General features: G+C 37.9%; 2 protein-coding genes, 1 long non-coding RNA gene and 2 pseudogenes across 3 annotated transcripts; all 5 read left to right on the forward strand.

The window, feature by feature from the left end:
* Positions 1–1,797: 1,797 nt before the first annotated feature.
* On the forward strand, positions 1,798–2,947 carry LOC100258257 (xyloglucan endotransglucosylase protein 1). The gene is given in 4 exon segments (XM_019223127.2): positions 1,798–2,305; positions 2,412–2,605; positions 2,698–2,818; positions 2,820–2,947. Coding segments are annotated over 4 exon segments (621 nt in total). The 5' UTR covers positions 1,798–2,017; the 3' UTR covers positions 2,838–2,947.
* A 2,451-nt stretch (positions 2,948–5,398) lies between these two features.
* On the forward strand, positions 5,399–6,708 carry LOC100252949 (xyloglucan endotransglucosylase protein 1). The gene is made up of 3 exons (XM_002270380.5): positions 5,399–5,737; positions 5,836–6,029; positions 6,126–6,708. The coding sequence occupies exons 1-3, from the start codon at positions 5,453–5,455 to the stop codon at positions 6,535–6,537; spliced, it is 891 nt and encodes a 296-aa protein (XP_002270416.1). The 5' UTR covers positions 5,399–5,452; the 3' UTR covers positions 6,538–6,708.
* Positions 6,709–8,142: 1,434 nt separating this feature from the next.
* Positions 8,143–9,543, forward strand: LOC100247836 (xyloglucan endotransglucosylase/hydrolase protein 22-like; annotated as a pseudogene).
* A 1,474-nt stretch (positions 9,544–11,017) lies between these two features.
* Positions 11,018–12,408, forward strand: LOC100242697 (probable xyloglucan endotransglucosylase/hydrolase protein 23; annotated as a pseudogene).
* Positions 12,409–14,187: 1,779 nt separating this feature from the next.
* LOC104880784 (uncharacterized) lies at positions 14,188–19,315 on the forward strand. Its single transcript, XR_786930.3, has 2 exons — positions 14,188–14,587; positions 18,923–19,315. It is a non-coding gene; the product is annotated as an uncharacterized LOC104880784 (long non-coding RNA).
* The last annotated feature ends 138 nt before the right edge of the window (positions 19,316–19,453 follow it).

The following is a 19,453-nucleotide window of genomic DNA, read 5'->3' on the forward strand; positions in this document are numbered from 1 at the left end:
AAAACCACAAAAACCAAGCACTGAGTCGCACAAGAAGCTCTAAGCATGATGAAGGTGGCAAACAGACCCATGAAAAACCACCAATTCATGAACAAAACAGTCCCACGTCCCATGAATAATCTATTGTTAATTTCTGTCCCACCTCCTTTGCTTGTGGAAGTCAGCAAACCTCTCTGTGGTTCTGGTGACATGGACATTGTTGTATAGACTCCTCTCAATATCTACCCAATTGGGAGGAGATCGTTACAATGATATCAAAGTCGATCATCGACCTCAATATGAGAGTTTGTTTGGCCTTACAAGAAGTGTCTGTCTATTTAATTAGATAATCTTATGAAACACAATGAGGATGTTATGTCTGCATAAGGAGTAGGTGATTGTAATATTCCCTAAATACATATGAGTTTCTCTTTACCTTATAGAAATGTTTTAAAGTCGTGAGGATTCTTTGAGTTTAAAGTTGACAATATCCCCTATCATATGAGTTTGATTCTCTTTGTGATAATAGGTAAATTGATTATTAGTCACTTCTACTATAATAGATATGACACATGAATACTAAGTCACCTCTGATTTTTGTAGTGTGCTTTTTTATAAGTTTCTGCCCTGTTCACATTAGGGAAGCTCTAGAATATGTGAGTAGGTAACTGGATCTTACTATGGGTGTTGAACTGGCAGTGACGGATGCTTGGGCAGGTGCTGCTTGTCTTTCTCTCCTTGTTTTGGCACTTCGGATGTTTAGAGTTGGAAAAAGTGGCTGACAGTGGGTGGAGTGATCTATGTAGGAAGCTCTCGTCCAGCACATTTTTACACTACAACGTCCTTTCAAGGTTTGGTTTGGGTAAAAGGAAATGATTTGAATTAATCGATCAGCATCTACCAATCATTACAAGTTCTTATTGAGATGATATTACAGAGAAATGAAGACATTGTTCTCTGGTGTCTGGTGAAGATGCTATAATTTTTCAAATAATTCAGTGAGTAGGAAGAGAATGATCATTCTTTGAAATATGCAGCGAAAAATACAAGAGAGGACTTAGATTTTGTTAGCACAAGAGATATGGAGGAGAACTCGCCTTCTCTTTGGTCGGAAGAAGCTATTCATAGAGTTTTTCCATGGGTTTCTAGTGAAATTTCTTACTTATTCTTATCTCTTTCCCTTTAGTAGGAATGACAACTTTATAGGCTTTGTAACTATGATTTTTTACCATTCTTGTTCTTGACAGATATGGTATGGGGGGGCGGGGGCGGGGTGTGGTTTCTTGCTCTTAATTCAGTTGAAATAATAATAAATAAACTGCACTTGAAGCCATGAGAATCACCTGCCTTTTCGGGCTGTAACTCGACTTGTACTATCAGTGTTTGTTTATTGTCTGATTGAAGCACTTGCAGCTACCAACTGGCAGTGATGATGGCTTGGGCAGGTGCTATTTGTCTTTCTCTCCCCTGTTTTTTGGCATTTAGGATCCTTCACCCTAGGAAAAATGGCTGATGGAAGAAGCTGTAGTCCAGCACATTTTTACACTGAATTGCCCCTTTGTAGTTTGTATCTCGAGCCAAAAGCTTTACTACAGTCAAAAGGAAATGACTGAAATCAAGTAATGATCAACATCAATTGATCAGGACAAGTTTTTGTTAAGCTGTTAACAACTTTGATATACTGGAAAGGATTCCAAACCTGGTTGGGGGACGCGGCAGAAGTTAAAAGCATTGATATTTGCTCAGTACTTTTCTATCGGGATACCGTGTGATTGTGATGATTTTAAAAATATCAGTAGGAAGTCGGGTTTGGTTGTATTGTGAGTACTGATGAAGGAGGCCCGTTTGCAGATGGGTTGCCACTGCCACCTGTATACAACACATTTTTTGGCTCTCCAACTTTGAACCTTCCCAGAATTAACACACCCCTCTCTCTCCACCATTAGTATAAATGTCGGCTGAGAGATCAATTTCAATTCACTGAAATCAAACATCTTCTCTTCAAACACCTCTTACCAACCATACAGCACATCCCTCAATGGCACCCATCTATTCTTCTTCTTCAGCTGTTTCTACGGCCCTGCTAATCTCTGTAGTGGTAAGCTTCTTAATGGCTGCCTCAGCAGGTAACTTCTACCAAGACTTTGACATCACTTGGGGGGATAGGCGTGCTAAGATACTCGACAATGGAGAGTTTCTCACTCTTTCCCTTGACACGACCTCTGGATCTGGTTTCCAGTCCAAGAATGAGTATTTGTTTGGGAAGATTGACATGCAGCTCAAACTTGTTCCTGGAAACTCTGCTGGCACCGTCACTGCCTACTATGTAAGCCCGCCTTTCATATTACTTGTTGCACATCATCCTCCATTTGATGACCATTTGTTCTCCAGATTAGTATGCAGTTCTCATTCATGTATGTGTGGATTTGCAGTTATCTTCACAAGGGCCAACCCATGATGAAATCGACTTTGAATTCCTGGGGAACCTCAGTGGGGATCCATATATCCTCCACACTAATGTGTTCAGCCAAGGCAAGGGGAACAGAGAGCAGCAGTTCTACCTCTGGTTTGACCCCACTGCTGATTTCCACACCTACTCCATCCTTTGGAATCCCCAGCGCATAATGTAAGTAGTATCGTTATCTTCATAACTGCAACCTGGTTTATGTTTTTGCGGTTCTTGTATTGATTTACTCATCTGGGGTGTCTATGTTTCAGCTTCTCTGTGGATGGTACCCCCATCAGAGAGTTCAAGAACTCTGAGTCCATTGGTGTTCCATTCCCAAAGAACCAGCCCATGAGGATATACTCCAGCCTCTGGAACGCAGATGACTGGGCAACAAGAGGTGGGCTGGTGAAGACAGACTGGACCCAAGCCCCCTTCACTGCTTCCTATAGGAACTTCAATGCAGATGCCTGCATTTGGTCTTCTGGAGCATTTTCTTGCAGTTCAAATACCCCACTTCTATCTCCCCCAGTACTGACTGGTACTCACTTCAAAAAATTGAAATAATAAAAAAAATTATATAAATCTTAACGGTTATTTCTTTATTCAAATATATAAAATAGGAAGCGGATTAAATAGACACTTAATTTTTAATATTATTAAATAGTATTTAGACTTAAATTAAATTAAAATCTATTTACATTTAAGACAAAAAAAAAATAACAAACAAACATTACCTTGACGAAAAAACTTAGAGTCTATTTGATAGTAATTTTAGGAAGCGTTTCTAAAATTTTTAGTACTTAAAAAATTTTATTTTTTAAGTGTTATAACCCATTTGGCAATAATTTTAATAAGTGTTTCGAAACTTTTTAACACTTTAAAATTTGTATTATTCAAGTGTTAGAAAGGCTAAAAGCATTTTCTTGAATCACTACCAATTATGCTCTTAGAAAAGTTAAAAACGCTTATTGGAATCACTATCAAACGCACTCTTAAAACATGTTTAACAGTGTTTCTACTCAAAGTGTTTTTAGTAGAAATGTTTTCTTTTAAAGTGTTTTAAAGATAATTACCAATCAAGTGTTTTTCCATAAAACACTACAAGTGATTTTCCACACCAAAGTGATTTTTTATATTTTTTTAAAGTGTTTCCTCAAATTTGTCAAACACTTAGACCCCATTTGGTAGTGATTCTAGGAAGTGTTTTTAATATCTCTAATACTTGAAAAAATTTATCATTCAAATGTTAAAAATTCTATAAACGCTTTCTAGAATCACTCTTAAAGTGCATTTGACAATTATTATAGGAAGTGTTTTTGGACTTTATAATACTTAAATGATGAAAATTTCAAAGTGTTATAAAAGCTTAGAAACATTTCCTAGAATCACTACCAAACGCACTCTTAATTGTTTTCAAAAACACTTTTTAGATTAAAAATGCTTCCTAAAATCATTGTCAAATACAAACTCTTAATTATATTTAGAGTTAACTTGATGATATTTGCAAGTCCATCATATAATTTGGTCATTATTGGAAAGTAAAATACTCATATATGAAGAGTAACTTGATTATAGTTAGGAAATGAATTGGTTTACTTAGTTCCAAATATATCCATATGAATTTAATTATTAAAACTGAAGATATCATACCTCTACAACATGACCACATGACCTAAAAGGTACAACTAAAACACTCCAAAGGAGGTTGGCATGGATGGAAGAATTTTTAAAATTTGGCTAGGTCAAGTTTGGTATTGAACACTTTTAATCTATAAATTATTTCCATATTGTGTAGATATTATCCATTGTTTTCCACGAAATTCCTTATGTTAGATCTTTGAAACCTCTCATACAAGTTATTCTCATTATTTTCCACAAGGAATCAACTCTGGAATTATTTAGCATACTTCATGCAAAAGCTAAAATTCTTCATGAAAAACTGAAATTTTATTCCATCATTTGTTGGAGATAAAGAGGGATTTTTGCAATTTGGTAGATGCAGAGCGTAATTAGATTGAGTAGGAGGACCACTTTTTGTCATGCAGCTTAGGGTTTATATAGCTAGTGTATTCTATCATGAGTCAAAACTTTTCCACAGGTTGGCACATGGGATAACAGCCTTCGTTCATTAGAAGCCAATAGTTTGTAGTATCTTCTCGTGAGGGTCAAGTCTGTTAGTTTATCATACTCGAGGTAGATCGTTGCCAAGGTATCTATTTTTGGACGAGTCGATTTTAGGTAGCTTCATGGTTTTGTGTCGTTTAACTACAGATACTCTTTACTTGAGACGGCCTTGAAATTGGATGCCTAAAGGGTAGTGCTTTGGGATGGATTCATTCTATCCACTTCACTTCACCTTCTCACATAAATAATATTAGATCTAGACTCATCAACACTCACAATTTCAAAATAAGACCATATATTTTAGAGTAGTAACTCCTTATAAATACTAGGAACTCCTCCGATCCTCTCATCCTATTACCAAAAATCAATATTGGCCGGATTTCACATTTATTTTAGCATATTGTGGACAAAGGTCCACTAATATTACGATCATCTTACACATTAAGCCCCAAAGTCCAACATAGAAATGACAGATAGATACAAATGCAGCTAGCATTTAAAGCTAGCTACTTCAAAACTTGAATTAAAAAGTGCAAAAAAGTAGCTATTTTCAGTGGTGGTTCAAACTTCAGGGGCGGTGGTGGTCCTAGGTATGGATAATACTTGGTGTTTGGTAGGAGGGAAAGTGGTTTCGCCCTTCTGTTTCTTTTTTCAAGTGCATGCATAGACCGTGTCAAAATGAAAGTGGGTTGCGCTTGTGCCATTAGATGACAGCTATTGCCTTTACATGTTGAGCTAGCTCAACTGTGTACAGCTGCTGACTCATCCTTCCTTCTCTCCTTCCAGGCTTCCGCTTTCCCCCTTCACCATCTATACTATAAAACCCCACGTAGCCACACCATTCTCCTCACTTCCACACTCCAAACTTCTCCCCATTTCTCATCTCTATATTCACATTCAATGGCTTCTACTTCTACTTCAAATCTTTCACCAAAGTTGCTCTTGCTCTCTCTTCTGCTTGGTTCCTTTGTGGTTGCTTCTGTTGGTAACTTGTACCAAGATTTTGATCTCACTTGGGGTGATGGCAGAGCCAAGATCCTCAACAATGGACAGCTTCTTACTCTCTCCCTTGACAAAGCCTCTGGCTCTGGCTTCCAGTCCAAGAATGAGTATCTGTTTGGGAAGATTGATATGCAGCTGAAGCTTGTGCCTGGAAACTCTGCTGGCACTGTCACTGCCTACTATGTAAGCCTCCTCTTTACCAAGTGTTTTTGCATCAAATGCTTTCTTGGTTTCATCTTCTTCTGACTCACAAACCAATACCCTGCTTTGTGTAATTGCAGCTATCTTCACAAGGGCCTACCCATGATGAGATAGATTTTGAATTCTTGGGGAATCTCAGTGGTGATCCATACATTCTTCACACTAATGTGTTCAGCCAAGGGAAGGGAAACAGAGAACAGCAGTTCTACCTCTGGTTTGACCCCACTGCTGATTTCCACACCTATTCCATCCTCTGGAATCCCCAGCGGATTATGTAAGCACTATAGTAATTAATCTTCAAAACTGCAATCTTGTTTACGTTTTTCGGGTTTTTGTATTGATTTACTCATCTGGGGTATCTCTGTTTCAGCTTCTCTGTGGATGGCACCCCCATCAGAGAGTTCAAGAACTCAGAGTCCATTGGTGTTCCATTCCCAAAGAACCAGCCCATGAGGATATACTCGAGTCTCTGGAATGCTGATGACTGGGCAACAAGAGGTGGTCTTGTGAAGACAGACTGGACCCAAGCACCCTTCACTGCCTCCTACAGGAACTTCAATGCCAATGCTTGTGTGTGGTCCTCTCGATCATCTTCTTGCAGTTCCACCTCTCCATCTTCTACCTCCACCAATGGGGGATGGTACTCACAGGAGCTAGATTCCACAAGCCAAGAGAGAATGAAATGGGTGCAGAAGAATTACATGATCTACAATTACTGCACAGACACAAAGAGATTCCCACAGGGCCTTCCCCCTGAATGCACTGCCACCACCACATCCTAAAGGAGACTCAACCTTAAAGGCCATTCAGTTAGATAGTTTGCTTCTGTAGTTTTCCCCAGTTCCATTCTTTCATTCTTTATCATTTCAGTTGATATTAGTATTACAAGAGCAGAAAGCTCATATTGTTTACATTGGAATATATGAGATGAATAAAAAAATCTTTTTGAATGACCTGCACTACTCCTTGACCCCCAAGTAATTTTTAGCATTTGTTTGTTTGTTTCCCTCATGTAAGATAAAGTTTATATTAATTATATTTAATTTTTCTTACTGACAAATTTAATCATTTTTGGTAAATTCATTTTTTAGTAAAATTGCATTAGATTGGTGTAATTTGATTTATTTTAACTCAAAATTAACAAAAGATTTCCAAAGTGAATTTTGTTTTATCTAAGTTTGAGTCTTGAGGAAGTTCCATGGATATAAAACGAGCCCGACAAATGAAAAAAATATATATTTTTATAAAATTATCTTAAAATTAATCATAAGTTGAAAATTAACTAGTCCCAAATTGTTTTATAATGTGTTTGATAGAAACTTTAAAAAGCGTTTCTAATCTTTTTAAAACTTGAAAATTTTTATCTTTCAAGTATTAAAAGGTTAAAAATATTTACTAAAATCACTACCAAACTCAATCTTAAAACATACTTTGTTTTAATATTTAAACAAATAAAAAAATTATAGCTTGAAGTAACAATTTTCACCAAGAGTTATAGGCCTCTAAAAATAATATATATATATATAGAAGAAAGTAACCTAGACATTTAAAATAAATTTTGGTTTATGAACTACTAATGTTATTTAGTTTTTTAACTTTTTTGTATTAATTAAATTGGTTTTTGAGTTTCAAATTATTTTTTAAAATTAATAAATTTTATGTATCAAATGTTGTATTTACTTAATGAAAAATTTTAAGAATTAAGAAAAGTGCATATAATTTCAAGAAAGACCATATTTTAAGTTTTTAGGTTTCATAATTAAATCCTAGAGAGATAAATGAAATAATGTCATGTTTAATTTTATTTATTTTTTATAATTTAAAAAAAAAATATGTTTTTCTTTTATTTTAAAAAACTAGTGAAAACTTCTATTTATTCTATAAAAACTATTCTTTATTTTACTTTATTTTTAAAAACCATTTTTAGATAAAAAAAACATCAAACATTATTGAAAGTCTTTAAAAATATCTTTCTATTTTTAAAAATGAAAAAACTGTTTTTAAATCATATGACGAGATAGACTCTTACTCAAGTCATCTTTTCAAAGACTATAAAACAAAACAATATTAAAAAAATAGAGTACCAAATGACATTGTGTGAAATTAAAAGTACTTGATAAAATTTGAAATATGAGAAATATGTCACATAGATACAAAAGAGGAAAATGTCCTCAGAAATTTGTTTCTCTCTTTTCTTTTTTTTTTATCCAAGTGGCGGTGGTGGGTTTAGGTGTAGATGATAATTGGTGTTTGGTACAAGAGAAAGTAGGTTCGCTCTTCTTCCCTTTTTAAGTGCATTCATAAACCGTGTCGAAATGAAAGGAGATTGTGCCTGTGCCATTCAATGACAATTCGTCTTTACATTTTGGAACCCAACGTGTCCAGCTGCTGACTGAACCTTCCTTCTCTCCTTCCACTTTCTCCCACAACTTCTAGTCTTCTACCATAAAACCCCCAATACCCATTCCATTCTCTTCACTTCTGCACTCAAAACTTCTTTCCATTTGTCATCTCTAACATTCTCATTCAATGGCTTCTCCTTCTACTTCAAATCTCTCACCAAAGTTGCTCTTGGTCTCTGTTCTGTTTGGGTCCTTGGTGATTGCTTCTGTTGGTAACTTGCACAGATTTTGATATCACTTGGGGTGATGGCAGAGCTAAGATCCTCGACAATGGACAGCTTCTCACTCTCTCCCTTGACAAAACCTCTGGGTCTGGCTTCCAGTCCAAGAATGAGTATATGTTTGGGAAGATTGATATGCAGCTGAAGCTTGTTCCTGGAAACTCAGCTGGCACTGTCACTGCCTACTATGTAAGCCTCCTCTTTACCAAGTGTTTTTGCATCAAATGCTTTCTTGGTTTCATTTTTTTCTGACTCACAAATCAATATCCTGCTTTGTGTAATTGCAGCTATCTTCGCAAGGACCTACCCATGATGAGATAGACTTTGAATTCTTGGGGAATCTCAGTGGTGATCCATACATTCTTCACACTAATGTGTTCAGCCAAGGCAAGGGCAACAGAGAACAGCAGTTCTACCTCTGGTTTGACCCAACTGCTAATTTCCACTCCTATTCCATCCTTTGGAACCCCCAGCGGATTATGTAAGTAGTATAGTAATGAATCCCCAAAACTGCAATCTGGTTTATGTTTTTTTTGGTTTCTTTATCGACTCAATCATCTGGGGTATTCTCTGTTTCAGCTTCTCTGTGGATGGCACCCCCATCAGAGAGTTCAAGAACTCTGAGTCCATAGGTGTTCCATACCCAAAGAACCAGCCCATGAGGATATACTCAAGTCTCTGGAATGCAGATGACTGGGCAACAAGAGGTGGGCTCGTCAAGACAGACTGGACCCAAGCCCCCTTCACTGCTTCCTATAGGAACTTCAACGCAGATGCTTGCATCTGGTCTTCTGGAGCATCTTCTTGCAGTTCTACTACTCCCTCCTCTACCTCCACCAGTGGTCAGTGGTACTCACAAGAGCTAGATTCCACAAGCCAAGAGAGAATGAAATGGGTACAGAAGAATTACATGATCTACAATTACTGCACAGACACAAAGCGAGTCCCACAAGGCCTTCCTCCTGAATGCACTGCCGCCACGATGTCTTAGAAGGAATGGAATCTATGCCCATTCAATCAGATAGTTTGCTTCTGAAGTTTCCTTCAGTTCTATTCTTTCATTCTTTTATCATTTTAGTTGGTATTACAAGAGCAGAAACATTGTATTGTTTACATTGTAATATATGACACAATTCAAATAAGAAAAGATTCTTTATGAATGAAATGAACTATTCTTGGAGCCTCAATTTGGATGTCAGAAACCACTAGAGAAACAAAAGAAAAATGTTGAAGAGAACTGAGGAGATGAACCATTGCCAAAGTAATTTTTAGCATTTTTTTTCTGTTTGTTTTCCTTGTACTTCAACTTCTGAGAGAATCAAGAGATACAGATGGGGCCTTAAAAAAAATTGAAAGAGTAATAACCTTGATTTCTTTCCATTTTAATTACAGACAGCAAGAAAGTACAATTAAAGTCACCAAAACTATGTACTGAATCACACAAGAAGCTCCAAATATGATGAAAGCAATCAGACAAATGGAAAATCACCAATGTCTCAGACCTAAAGGAAATATTCTCCCCGAAATCCATGAACCCTATAGTCATTGGCCATTGAATTTATAAACATAACCATTTCCCTCATAGGCTTAATGGCTTTTGAGTCTGATTCTCTCTCGGATGAAAAACAGATTGACTATTAGTTACTGTTATACAATAACATGAATAGACAATAAAAAAAAAAACAAAAACAAAATAAGAACACAGATTTACATAAATAAAAAAAAACCCTTAATGAAAAAAATCACTAATAGAAAAGAAGGAAATTCACTATATCTAAAAATTGGTACAAAGAAAGGAGAGATGCGATTGGTTACAACAGAAATATAATCATCATAACCCTAAAACTATACATCATCACACACATGTAATAGATATATGTGAGTAATTAACACATATTTTTTTCATCACAAACCCCCTAAAAAATCTCATAATTATAATTTCATCATATATGTTGCATCGCAAGCTTTTCGGGTATGATCAAATAGATTTTGGATCACCAAATTCTAACAATTGCTATTACAAAAGATATTATACATGAATATATACTTAGCCACCTCTGATTTTTGTAGTATGCTTTTTAAAAGTTTCTCCTATGTTCACATTAGGTAAGCTCTACTATATGTTGTTGTTGGGTGGCATGGAGACGAGGAGGTCACTGGATCTTACTATTGGTGCTCAACTTGCAATTACAAGTTCACAACTGGCCATGATGATGACTTGGGTAGGTGCTACTTATCTTTCTCTCCCTGTTTTGGCATTCAGGATCTTTAGACTTGGAAAAATTGGATTACTGTGAAGTGATGTATGTAGGAAGCTCTGGTCCAGCACATTTTTACACTAGAGCCCTCTTTTGAGGTTTGGTTCTGGTAAAAAGAAAATGATTTGAATCAAGTAACCACCACCACCATCAGCTATTCATTGCAAATTTTTGCTAAACTGCTTGATATATTGGAAAGGGACAAAAGCAGGTTGGGGTGGGGGGGCGGCGGGGGGGCGGGCAGGTAGACGCGGCAGAAGTTAACAACCATGATACTTCCTGAGTACTTTTATATTGCAAAACCGTGCGTTTCTGATGATTTAAAAAGTATTAGGGGGGAGGTGGAAGCTCATTCGTAGATATGGTTGCCACTGCCATCTGTATACAACTCATTCCTTGGTCTCCCAATTTGAACCTTCCAGGCAGGACCCTCTCAATCTCTCTAGATCTCTCCCACCGAGTATAAATTGGAGCTGGGAGAGATCAATTTCAAGTCACTAACATCAAACATCTTCTCTTCAGACACCTTTTACCAACCATACAGTATATCCCTCAATGGCACCCATCTATTCTTCTTCTCCAGCTGTTCCGACAGCCATGCACATCTCTGTAGTGGTGAGCTTCCTAATGGCTGCCTCAGCAGGTAACTTCAACCAAGACTTTGATATCACTTGGGGAGACGGGCGTGCTAAGATACTCAACAGTGGAGAGCTTCTCACTCTTTCCCTTGACAAGACCTCAGGATCTGGTTTCCAGTCCAAGAATGAGTATCTGTTTGGGAAGATCGATATGCAGCTCAAACTTGTTCCTGGAAACTCTGCTGGAACTGTCACTGCCTACTATGTAAGTCCCCCATTCATATTAGCTCTTGCCCATCATCCTCCATTTTTTAAAATTTTCTCCTGATTAGCATGCAGTTCTCATTCTTGTATGTGTGTATTTTCAGTTATCTTCACAAGGGCCAACCCATGATGAAATCGACTTTGAATTCCTGGGCAATCTCAGTGGCGATCCATACATTCTTCACACTAATGTGTTCGGCCAAGGCAAGGGAAACAGAGAGCAGTAGTTCTACCTTTGGTTTTACCCGACTGCTGATTTCCATACCTATTCCATCCTTCGGAATCCCCAGCGGATTATGTAAGTACTAGCTAGTATACTTGAACTCCAAAACTGCAATCTGGTTTATGTTTTTCAGGTTTTTGTATTGATTTACTCATCTGGGTTATCTCTGTTTCAGCTTCTCGGTGGATGGCACCCCCATCAGGGAGTTCAAGAACTCTGAGTCAATTGGTGTTCCATACCCAAAGAATCAGCCCATGAGGATATACTCTAGTCTCTGGAATGCTGATGACTGGGCAACAAGAGGTGGGCTTGTGAAGACAGACTGGACCCAAGCTCCCTTCAATGCTTCCTATAGGAACTTCAATGCAGATGCCTGCATCTGGTCTTCTGGAGCATCTTCTTGCAGTTCAAATACCCCCACTTCTACCTCCACAAGTACTGACTGGTACTCACAAGAGATAGATTCCACAAGCCAAGAGAGAATGAAATGGGTGCAGAAGAATTACATGATCTACAATTACTGCACAGACACAGAGCGATTCCCACAAGGCCTTCCTCCTGAATGCACTGCCGCCACCACATCCTAGAAGGAAACACGACCTTGAGGCCATTCACTTCATTGTTTGCTTCTGTAATCTCAAAATTCTATTCTTTCATTCTTTATCATTTTAGTTACCAAGTGAATAACAGAGACCACATTGTTTACAGTGTATTGTATTCATAAAATGGAATTTTGCTTTCTCTATGAATGGCATGTAACATTATCTCAACCTCAATCATGGATCCCTTTAAATTACTAGACAAAGAACAGAGAAACAAAAAGTATATATATATATATATATATATGTGTGCGCGCGGGCGTGTGTGTGTGTGTGTGTGTGTGTGTGTGTGTGTGTGTGTGTGTGTGGTGTGTGTGGAGAGAAAGAAGAATTTCCTTCCATGTTCAGTACAAACCAGAAGCAAGTTGAATCCACAAAAAAAAACAATCTAGTAAATCACTGAAAGAAGATTATCAGGATTTCTGCTCACATAAACCCAAATGGAGAGGAAAAAAAGGGTCAAAAGAGACTCATAATTTCAGGGGTACAAGCTTCTAAAACAAACATTTTCTTTTTTGCCTCAGCCTGCAGCATGAGTGTATTTGTTGGCTTGGTGATGCTTGCAGGGTGAGGTGTTATTTGTCCTTGTCTCCCTGTTTGGGCATTTATGATTCTTTTGACTGAGAAAAAGTAGCTGATACTGACAAGAGTGATCTCTCCAGGAGCTCCTCTTCTAAGAGAAGGCGACCACGGCAGACAGAAAAAGAGCCTTGCAATCAACTTCAGATTTTTCTATTCCAAAACTGCATTGAGTGTGTATGACATAAGATGAAAATACTAAAAGGAAAGCAGCTTTAGATGTATCAAAAATACTGATGATGGAGGCCCACTTGTAGATGGCCCTGCTGTATACAGCTCAGTTTCTGCCCTCTAAATATGAACTTAATTTCCTAGTAGTATCAGCAACGCTATAACTGAGAGCTTAGAGAGATTGATTTCATCAATTCAACGTAACCAAACTTCTTTACTTTGAACATCTCTTACCAACCATACAACATAGTTTTCAGTGGCATCTCCATATTCTTCTTTAGCTTCAGGCCTGCTGATCTCTCTACTGGTCAGCTTCTTAATGGCTGCTTCAGCAGGTAACTTGACATTAATTGAGGGGGTGGGCGTACTAAGATACTCAACAACGAGGAGCTTCTCACTCTTCCCTTGACAAGGCCTCTGGATCTAGCCTCCAGTCCATGAATGAATATCTCTTTGGAAAGATCGATATGTTTTTCCTGTTCCCTACTGACTTACTCTTGTGCCTCTGTTTCAGCTTCTCAGTAGATGGCATCCCTATTACAGAGTTCAAGAACTCTGAATCCATTAGTGTTGCATACCCAAAGAACCAGCCCATGTCTCCGGAATGCTGATGACTAGGTTGGCTCATCAAGACAGACTGGAGCTAAGCACCATTCACTGCCTCCAACAGGAACTTCAATGCTAATGCTTGTGTGTGGTCCTCTGCATCATCTTCTTGCAGTTCAACCTCGCCATCTTCTACCTCCACCAATGGCGGATGGTACTCACAAGAGCTAGATTCCACAAGCCAAGAGAGAATGAAATGGGTGCAGAAGAATTACATGATCTACAATTGCTGCACAGACAGAAAGAGATTCCCACAAGGCCTTCCTCCCGAATGCACTGCCACCACCACATCCTAGAAGGAAACTCCCTGATAACAAGACCCATGCTAGCTTTGTTTGCTTGTGTCATTTATGTAATTCTATTCTTTCGTTCTTTATCATATTTGTTTACAGTGTAATTATGAAATTTACATGTTCTGAAACATCACTTCTTTATAGGGAAAGTTGTATTTGCAGTGGCCCATTTGAAGGTAATATGGAAATCAAACCCAAAGAAATTGAAATATGGGCTTCGACCGTTAATGGCAAAACTATTATTCTTCTTGTGCACTATATACTGTTTTGGTAAGCTATTCCAAAATTGCCCTTTAGTTTTCCATGTCAGCAGCCATGGGTCTCCATGTCAACAACACCACGTAATTTTTTTCCTTAACGGTGGAGGAACATCGTATCTTTCCTCACGTTTTCTCTGTACTTTCTCTCTTTCATCATCTTTGTCCAGTCCTCACGTCGGCAACACTGTTGCCGATCTATCTCCGTCGACGGGAGGCTACTCTACTGCAAACACAACTTTCCCCTCTAATAAACTACTAAACGGACGACGCAAAGGACAAAGAAAAAGGGATCAAGCCACCCTCCAAAACGGTGTCATTTGGACCATCACTGCTCGTTCGCCCTATACCTAGCGGACCAAACTCTCCGGCAAAGCTCAGGTGCGTCCTTTTCCGAGTCTCTCACTCTACGATCTATATCAATTTCAGATCAATAGATCAATATTGGCCCTTCGCACCCTCATTTTCTTTCTATTTTCATGGCCGCGAATCATCGATTTGTGGAATTTTGAGTGTTTGGTTAGATCTCTGTGCGGTGAAATGATTTTTCTGAGTTTTGTGTGTTTTACGTTTGGTTAGCGTGGGTTCGATTGGAGGAAGCAAAGATGTTGGGGATTATGAGTCGGAATGTGAGTAGGTGTTTTGGTAGAGCTGAGAATATTGATGGTTTGGTTTGTGGAGTGGATTTGTTGTGAATGATTGGTTAGGGAGTGTGGTTATGGTGAATTGATGACTGTTTGTATCAAGTTTTGGGGCAGTCATTGGGGAGGATTAGGCCTACGGTGTCGGCATTGAGGAACTACTCGTCTGTGGAAAAACAAGTGAGAAGTGTGGGTTGTGTTGATTGTGTTACACTTGTTGCTCTATTTGGTTGGTGAGAATTGGCTACAAGAAAAGTAAATTATTGACACAGAAAATCGAGGTCTCCCATTGTAGTTGTTGGGATTTATTAAAATGGGTTTTTAATGTTTTGAAAAACAAAACAAGAAAAGGAAATGAACATGAAAAAAATGGTTGTTTCGTAAAAAGGTGGAGGTTCTGGGTTTGGTTCTTTTTGTATTTAAGTCCATGTTTGCAATAACCTTTTGTTTCTGGCTTCAGCTTCAGCTAAAGCAAAAACCATAATTTTCAAGCCATAATATTTAATAAAATTATCCCAACAGGTATAGAAGCTCTTATTAAACTTATCTAAAATTATCCAATTTAGGGCCTAACTCCACTGGCTGTGAATGTTTCCTTGAACTCCAAAATTTTCAATTCAACCCTTCTAGTTATACATAAAGGGCCAATCTTGTTTAGCAAGAAATGTAGAATGGTGAAATGAGAATTTCACTCATTGGTGGCTCATTCAACATGTGGCCTTCATTCGTATTTCATGTCAAACTTATGATTTTCATTTCTCTGTCCCTATTATCATTTCTCCTCCAAGGGAAGAAATAAAAAAATATACAACAAGCTATCAAGAAGCAGTTTAGATCACAAATAAAAATATCCATTTATATTAAATTTCATATTTTATATATTTTGGTTGATGAGTAAGTGGGATGTTTTGTTTGGTTACTGAGAAAAGGAGGAAACAAAGAGAAAATGACGAGAAAGTGAGTAGTCTCTATTTAATTGTTGAGAAAATAAAGGAAAAAGAACTGATAATTGAATTCTTTCTTCAATTTCATGTTTTACACCTATTTAGATGATGAGAAAGTGAAGATTTTTATTTTTTGTGTTTTTTGTTTAGTTGCCAAGAAAATGGAGAATAGTCAGAAAAATGATTTGTTTTATTTCATGTTTTGCATTATTTTGGTCAATGAAAAATTGAATTTTTTTTTGTTTGGTTGCTTAAAAATGATGGTAAATAAGAGAAAAATATTTTTTTAATACTTTGTTCGGTATCGTTTGGATCTTTTCATTGATAAGAAAAATAAAATTTTCTAGATGATTACCTAGAAACTTGAGTAAATCTTGAAAAGTAGTATTGGCGAAAATTTATTAAATTTTTAATTTCATTTCTACTATTGGCAAACACTTAAATGGAAATGAGGGGTTTTTCCAATTTTTTGATTCCTAACCTGTCCAAAACATAGGAATGAAATTTGAAAAAACTATTCTCATTCTCCAAGAGGAAGTGTAAAGGAATATTCATTCTCAATGTTGCATTCCGATTAACCAAACAAGGCCATAAGGAAGTTGATTTTTTCTATATATGTGTTGATCCGCGGTATGACCTTTTCCCTAGGTACTACCTTAGCTAAACTTGAACTCTACCTCTCCCAAGCATCGGGCCTTCCTTTGTGACCCTTAGACTATGCCATTATGTGGTTCTCTTGTGTACTCAAGTGGTCCACCAATGGTTTTTTTGGGATTGTACCTTAAGTACTACCTTAAGAGCCCTTAGGTACTACCTTAATGGCCTTTAGGTACTACCTTAAGGGACCCTAGGTACTACCTTAAGGGACCCTAGGTACTACCTTAAGGGACCCTAGGTACTACCTTAAGGGACCCTAGGTACTACCTTAAAGGACCCTAGGTACTACCTTAGATAAACCTGAACTCAACCTCTCCCAAGCCTCAAGCCTTCCTTTGTGACCCTTAAACCATGCCATTATGTAGTTCTCTTGAGTACTCAAGTGGTCCACCAATGATTTTTTGGGACTGTAGCTTAGGTACTACCTTAAGAGCCCTTAGGTACTACCTTAATGGCCTTTAGGTACTACCATAAGGGACCCTAGGTACTACCTTGGCTAAACTTGAACTCTACCTCTCCCAAGCCTAGGGTCTTCCTTTGTGACCCTTAGACCATGCCATTATGTGGTTCTCTTGTGTGCTCAAGTGGTCCACCAATGGTTTTTTGGGATTGTAGCTTAGTTACTACCTTAAGAGCCCTTAGGTACTACCTTAATGGCCCTTAGGTACTACCTTAAGGGACCCTAGGTACTACCTTAAGGGACCCTAGGTACTACCTTAGCTAAACTTGAACTCTACCTCTCCCAAGCCTCAGGCCTTCCTTTGTGACCCTTAGACCATGCCATTATATGGTTCCCTTAAGTGCTCAAGTGGTCCACCAATGGTTTTTTGGGATTGTAGCTTAGGTACTACCTTAAGACCTTAATGGCCCTTAGGTACTACCTTAAGGGACCCTAGGTACTACCTTAGCTAAACTTGAACTCTACCTCTCACAAGCCTCGGGTCTTCCTTTGTGACTCTTAGACCATGTCATTATGTGGTTCTTTTGTGTGCTCAAGTGGTCCACCAATGGTTTTTTGGGATTGTAGCTTAGGTACTACCTTCAGAGCCCTTAGGTACTACCTTAATGGCCCTTAGGTACTACCTTAAGGGACCCTAGGTACTACCTTAGCTAAACCTGAACTCAATCTCTCCCAAGCCTTAGGCCTTCCTTTGTGACCCTTAGACCATGCCATTATGTGGTTTCTCTTGAGTGCTCAAGTGGTCCACCAATGGTTTTTTAGGATTGTAGCTTAGGTACCATCTTAAGAGCCCTTAGGTACTACCTTAATGGCCTTTATGTACTACCTTAAGGAACCTTAGGTACTACCTTAGTTAAGCTTGAACTCTACCTCTCCCAAGCCTCGGGCCTTCCTTTGTGACCCTTAGACCATGCCATTATGTGGTTCTCTTGTGTGCTCAGGTGGTCCACCAATGGTTTTTTTGGGATTGTACCTTAGGTACTACCTTAAGAGCCCTTAGGTACTACCTTAATCGTCTTTAGGTACTATCTTAAGGGACCCTAGGTACTAACTTAAGGGACCTCAGGTACTACCTTAGCTAAAGTTGAGGTCTACCTTTCCCAAGCCTCGGGCCTTCCTTTGTGACCCTTCTACCATGCCATTATGTGGTTCTCTTGTATGCTCAAGTGGTTCACCTTTGGTTTTTTGTGACTGTAGCTTAGGTACTACCTTAAGAGCCCTTAGGTGGGACCAATTTCCTGCTTTCTGACTTGATGAGCAACTCAAGTTACTCATTAATGCGGAATGTTTCTTTCAGCTTGAATGATCAGGTTTTCTGTGATCTGTTGATTTAAGTATACCTTAGTTGGTTTTTTCTAGGTATGGAAATAAATGGAAATACTACTTATCTCAACTAAAAATATAGCATTGTCCCTAATATTTTTGGGGTCTAGCATGCAGATTGCACTCTGCCGTTCACTTTATCTAGGTTACAATGTAATACTTAATAAAAAAATCCCACCACTCATTTATTGATCAATAAAAATCCTCTGAAACCGAATTGATCAATTAACTTATCAAGCATAAATACATGCAGAAATTTACTAAAAATTTCTAAAAATTTATGGTGGATTTACTAAAAGTTTAGGAGAAAAATTTGAAACCTGAATGTCCTTCCCCTGTTTCTACTGCCTATGTACAGAGAAACATTGCAGGGCCTCTATAAGGTAAAATTTTGTGAATGGAGCAAATTATGTGGAAACCTATATGATAGTACTATTACATTACATCATAAAATCATTTCTATTTATGAAACATAATTTCATGCCATGTATATTATGGTTTTGTAAATGCATGTATGAAGTTAATGCATAAGGGATGATGATAATGTAATTGAAATTTGAAGACCATTTATTCTACTATATTTGGAAGAGGTTTTGTAATACAATAGACACCTTCTTTTATTCCTTTTTTATCTATTCAAAGGACCTGGTGCAGCCACAGAGAGTTAAGAATTCTTAGATTTTAATGGCAGGTGGATCTCTGGAAAGATGAAACAGCTTTTGAGGAAGTTTTCAAGAAAGATCAACCTTAAGGAACTGTTAGCACCTTCAACCACTGGAGCGGTATCCAGTTAGAGCTTGTGGCCCACTCTTCTTTGAAGTTTCAAGTTACTTTCCTTCTCTGACATATGTTGACCAGATTCAGTAGCTTTGGATGCATTTTGCTCTGGGTTCGCCCAGATATTCTCCTGTTGTGGCCCATTGATTTCTTCTCTGGATGTTAGGCAAATAATGGCTAAGTTGGCATTTTGAAAATAAGCTAATAGTCTCATATATCAATTTAATCAGAATGGTGCCATTTGTGTCATGAATTTGATGTTTAAACAATAATTGAATGGATGTTTGATGCTGAGCTAAAGTTCCTTTTATCTTATAATGGAAAACCATCCTGTTGTGGGAACTAAAGTACTAGATGATTTCTTGTGTAGACTGTTGCCTTTATCTTTGGAATGGTTCCTCATCTTCGGAAGTTAATCAATCCAGGTTTCTGATTTGATGAATGA

The sequence above is a fragment of the Vitis vinifera genome, chromosome 11 (genome assembly GCF_030704535.1).
Source record: "Vitis vinifera cultivar Pinot Noir 40024 chromosome 11, ASM3070453v1".
NCBI lineage: Eukaryota > Viridiplantae > Streptophyta > Magnoliopsida > Vitales > Vitaceae > Vitis > Vitis vinifera.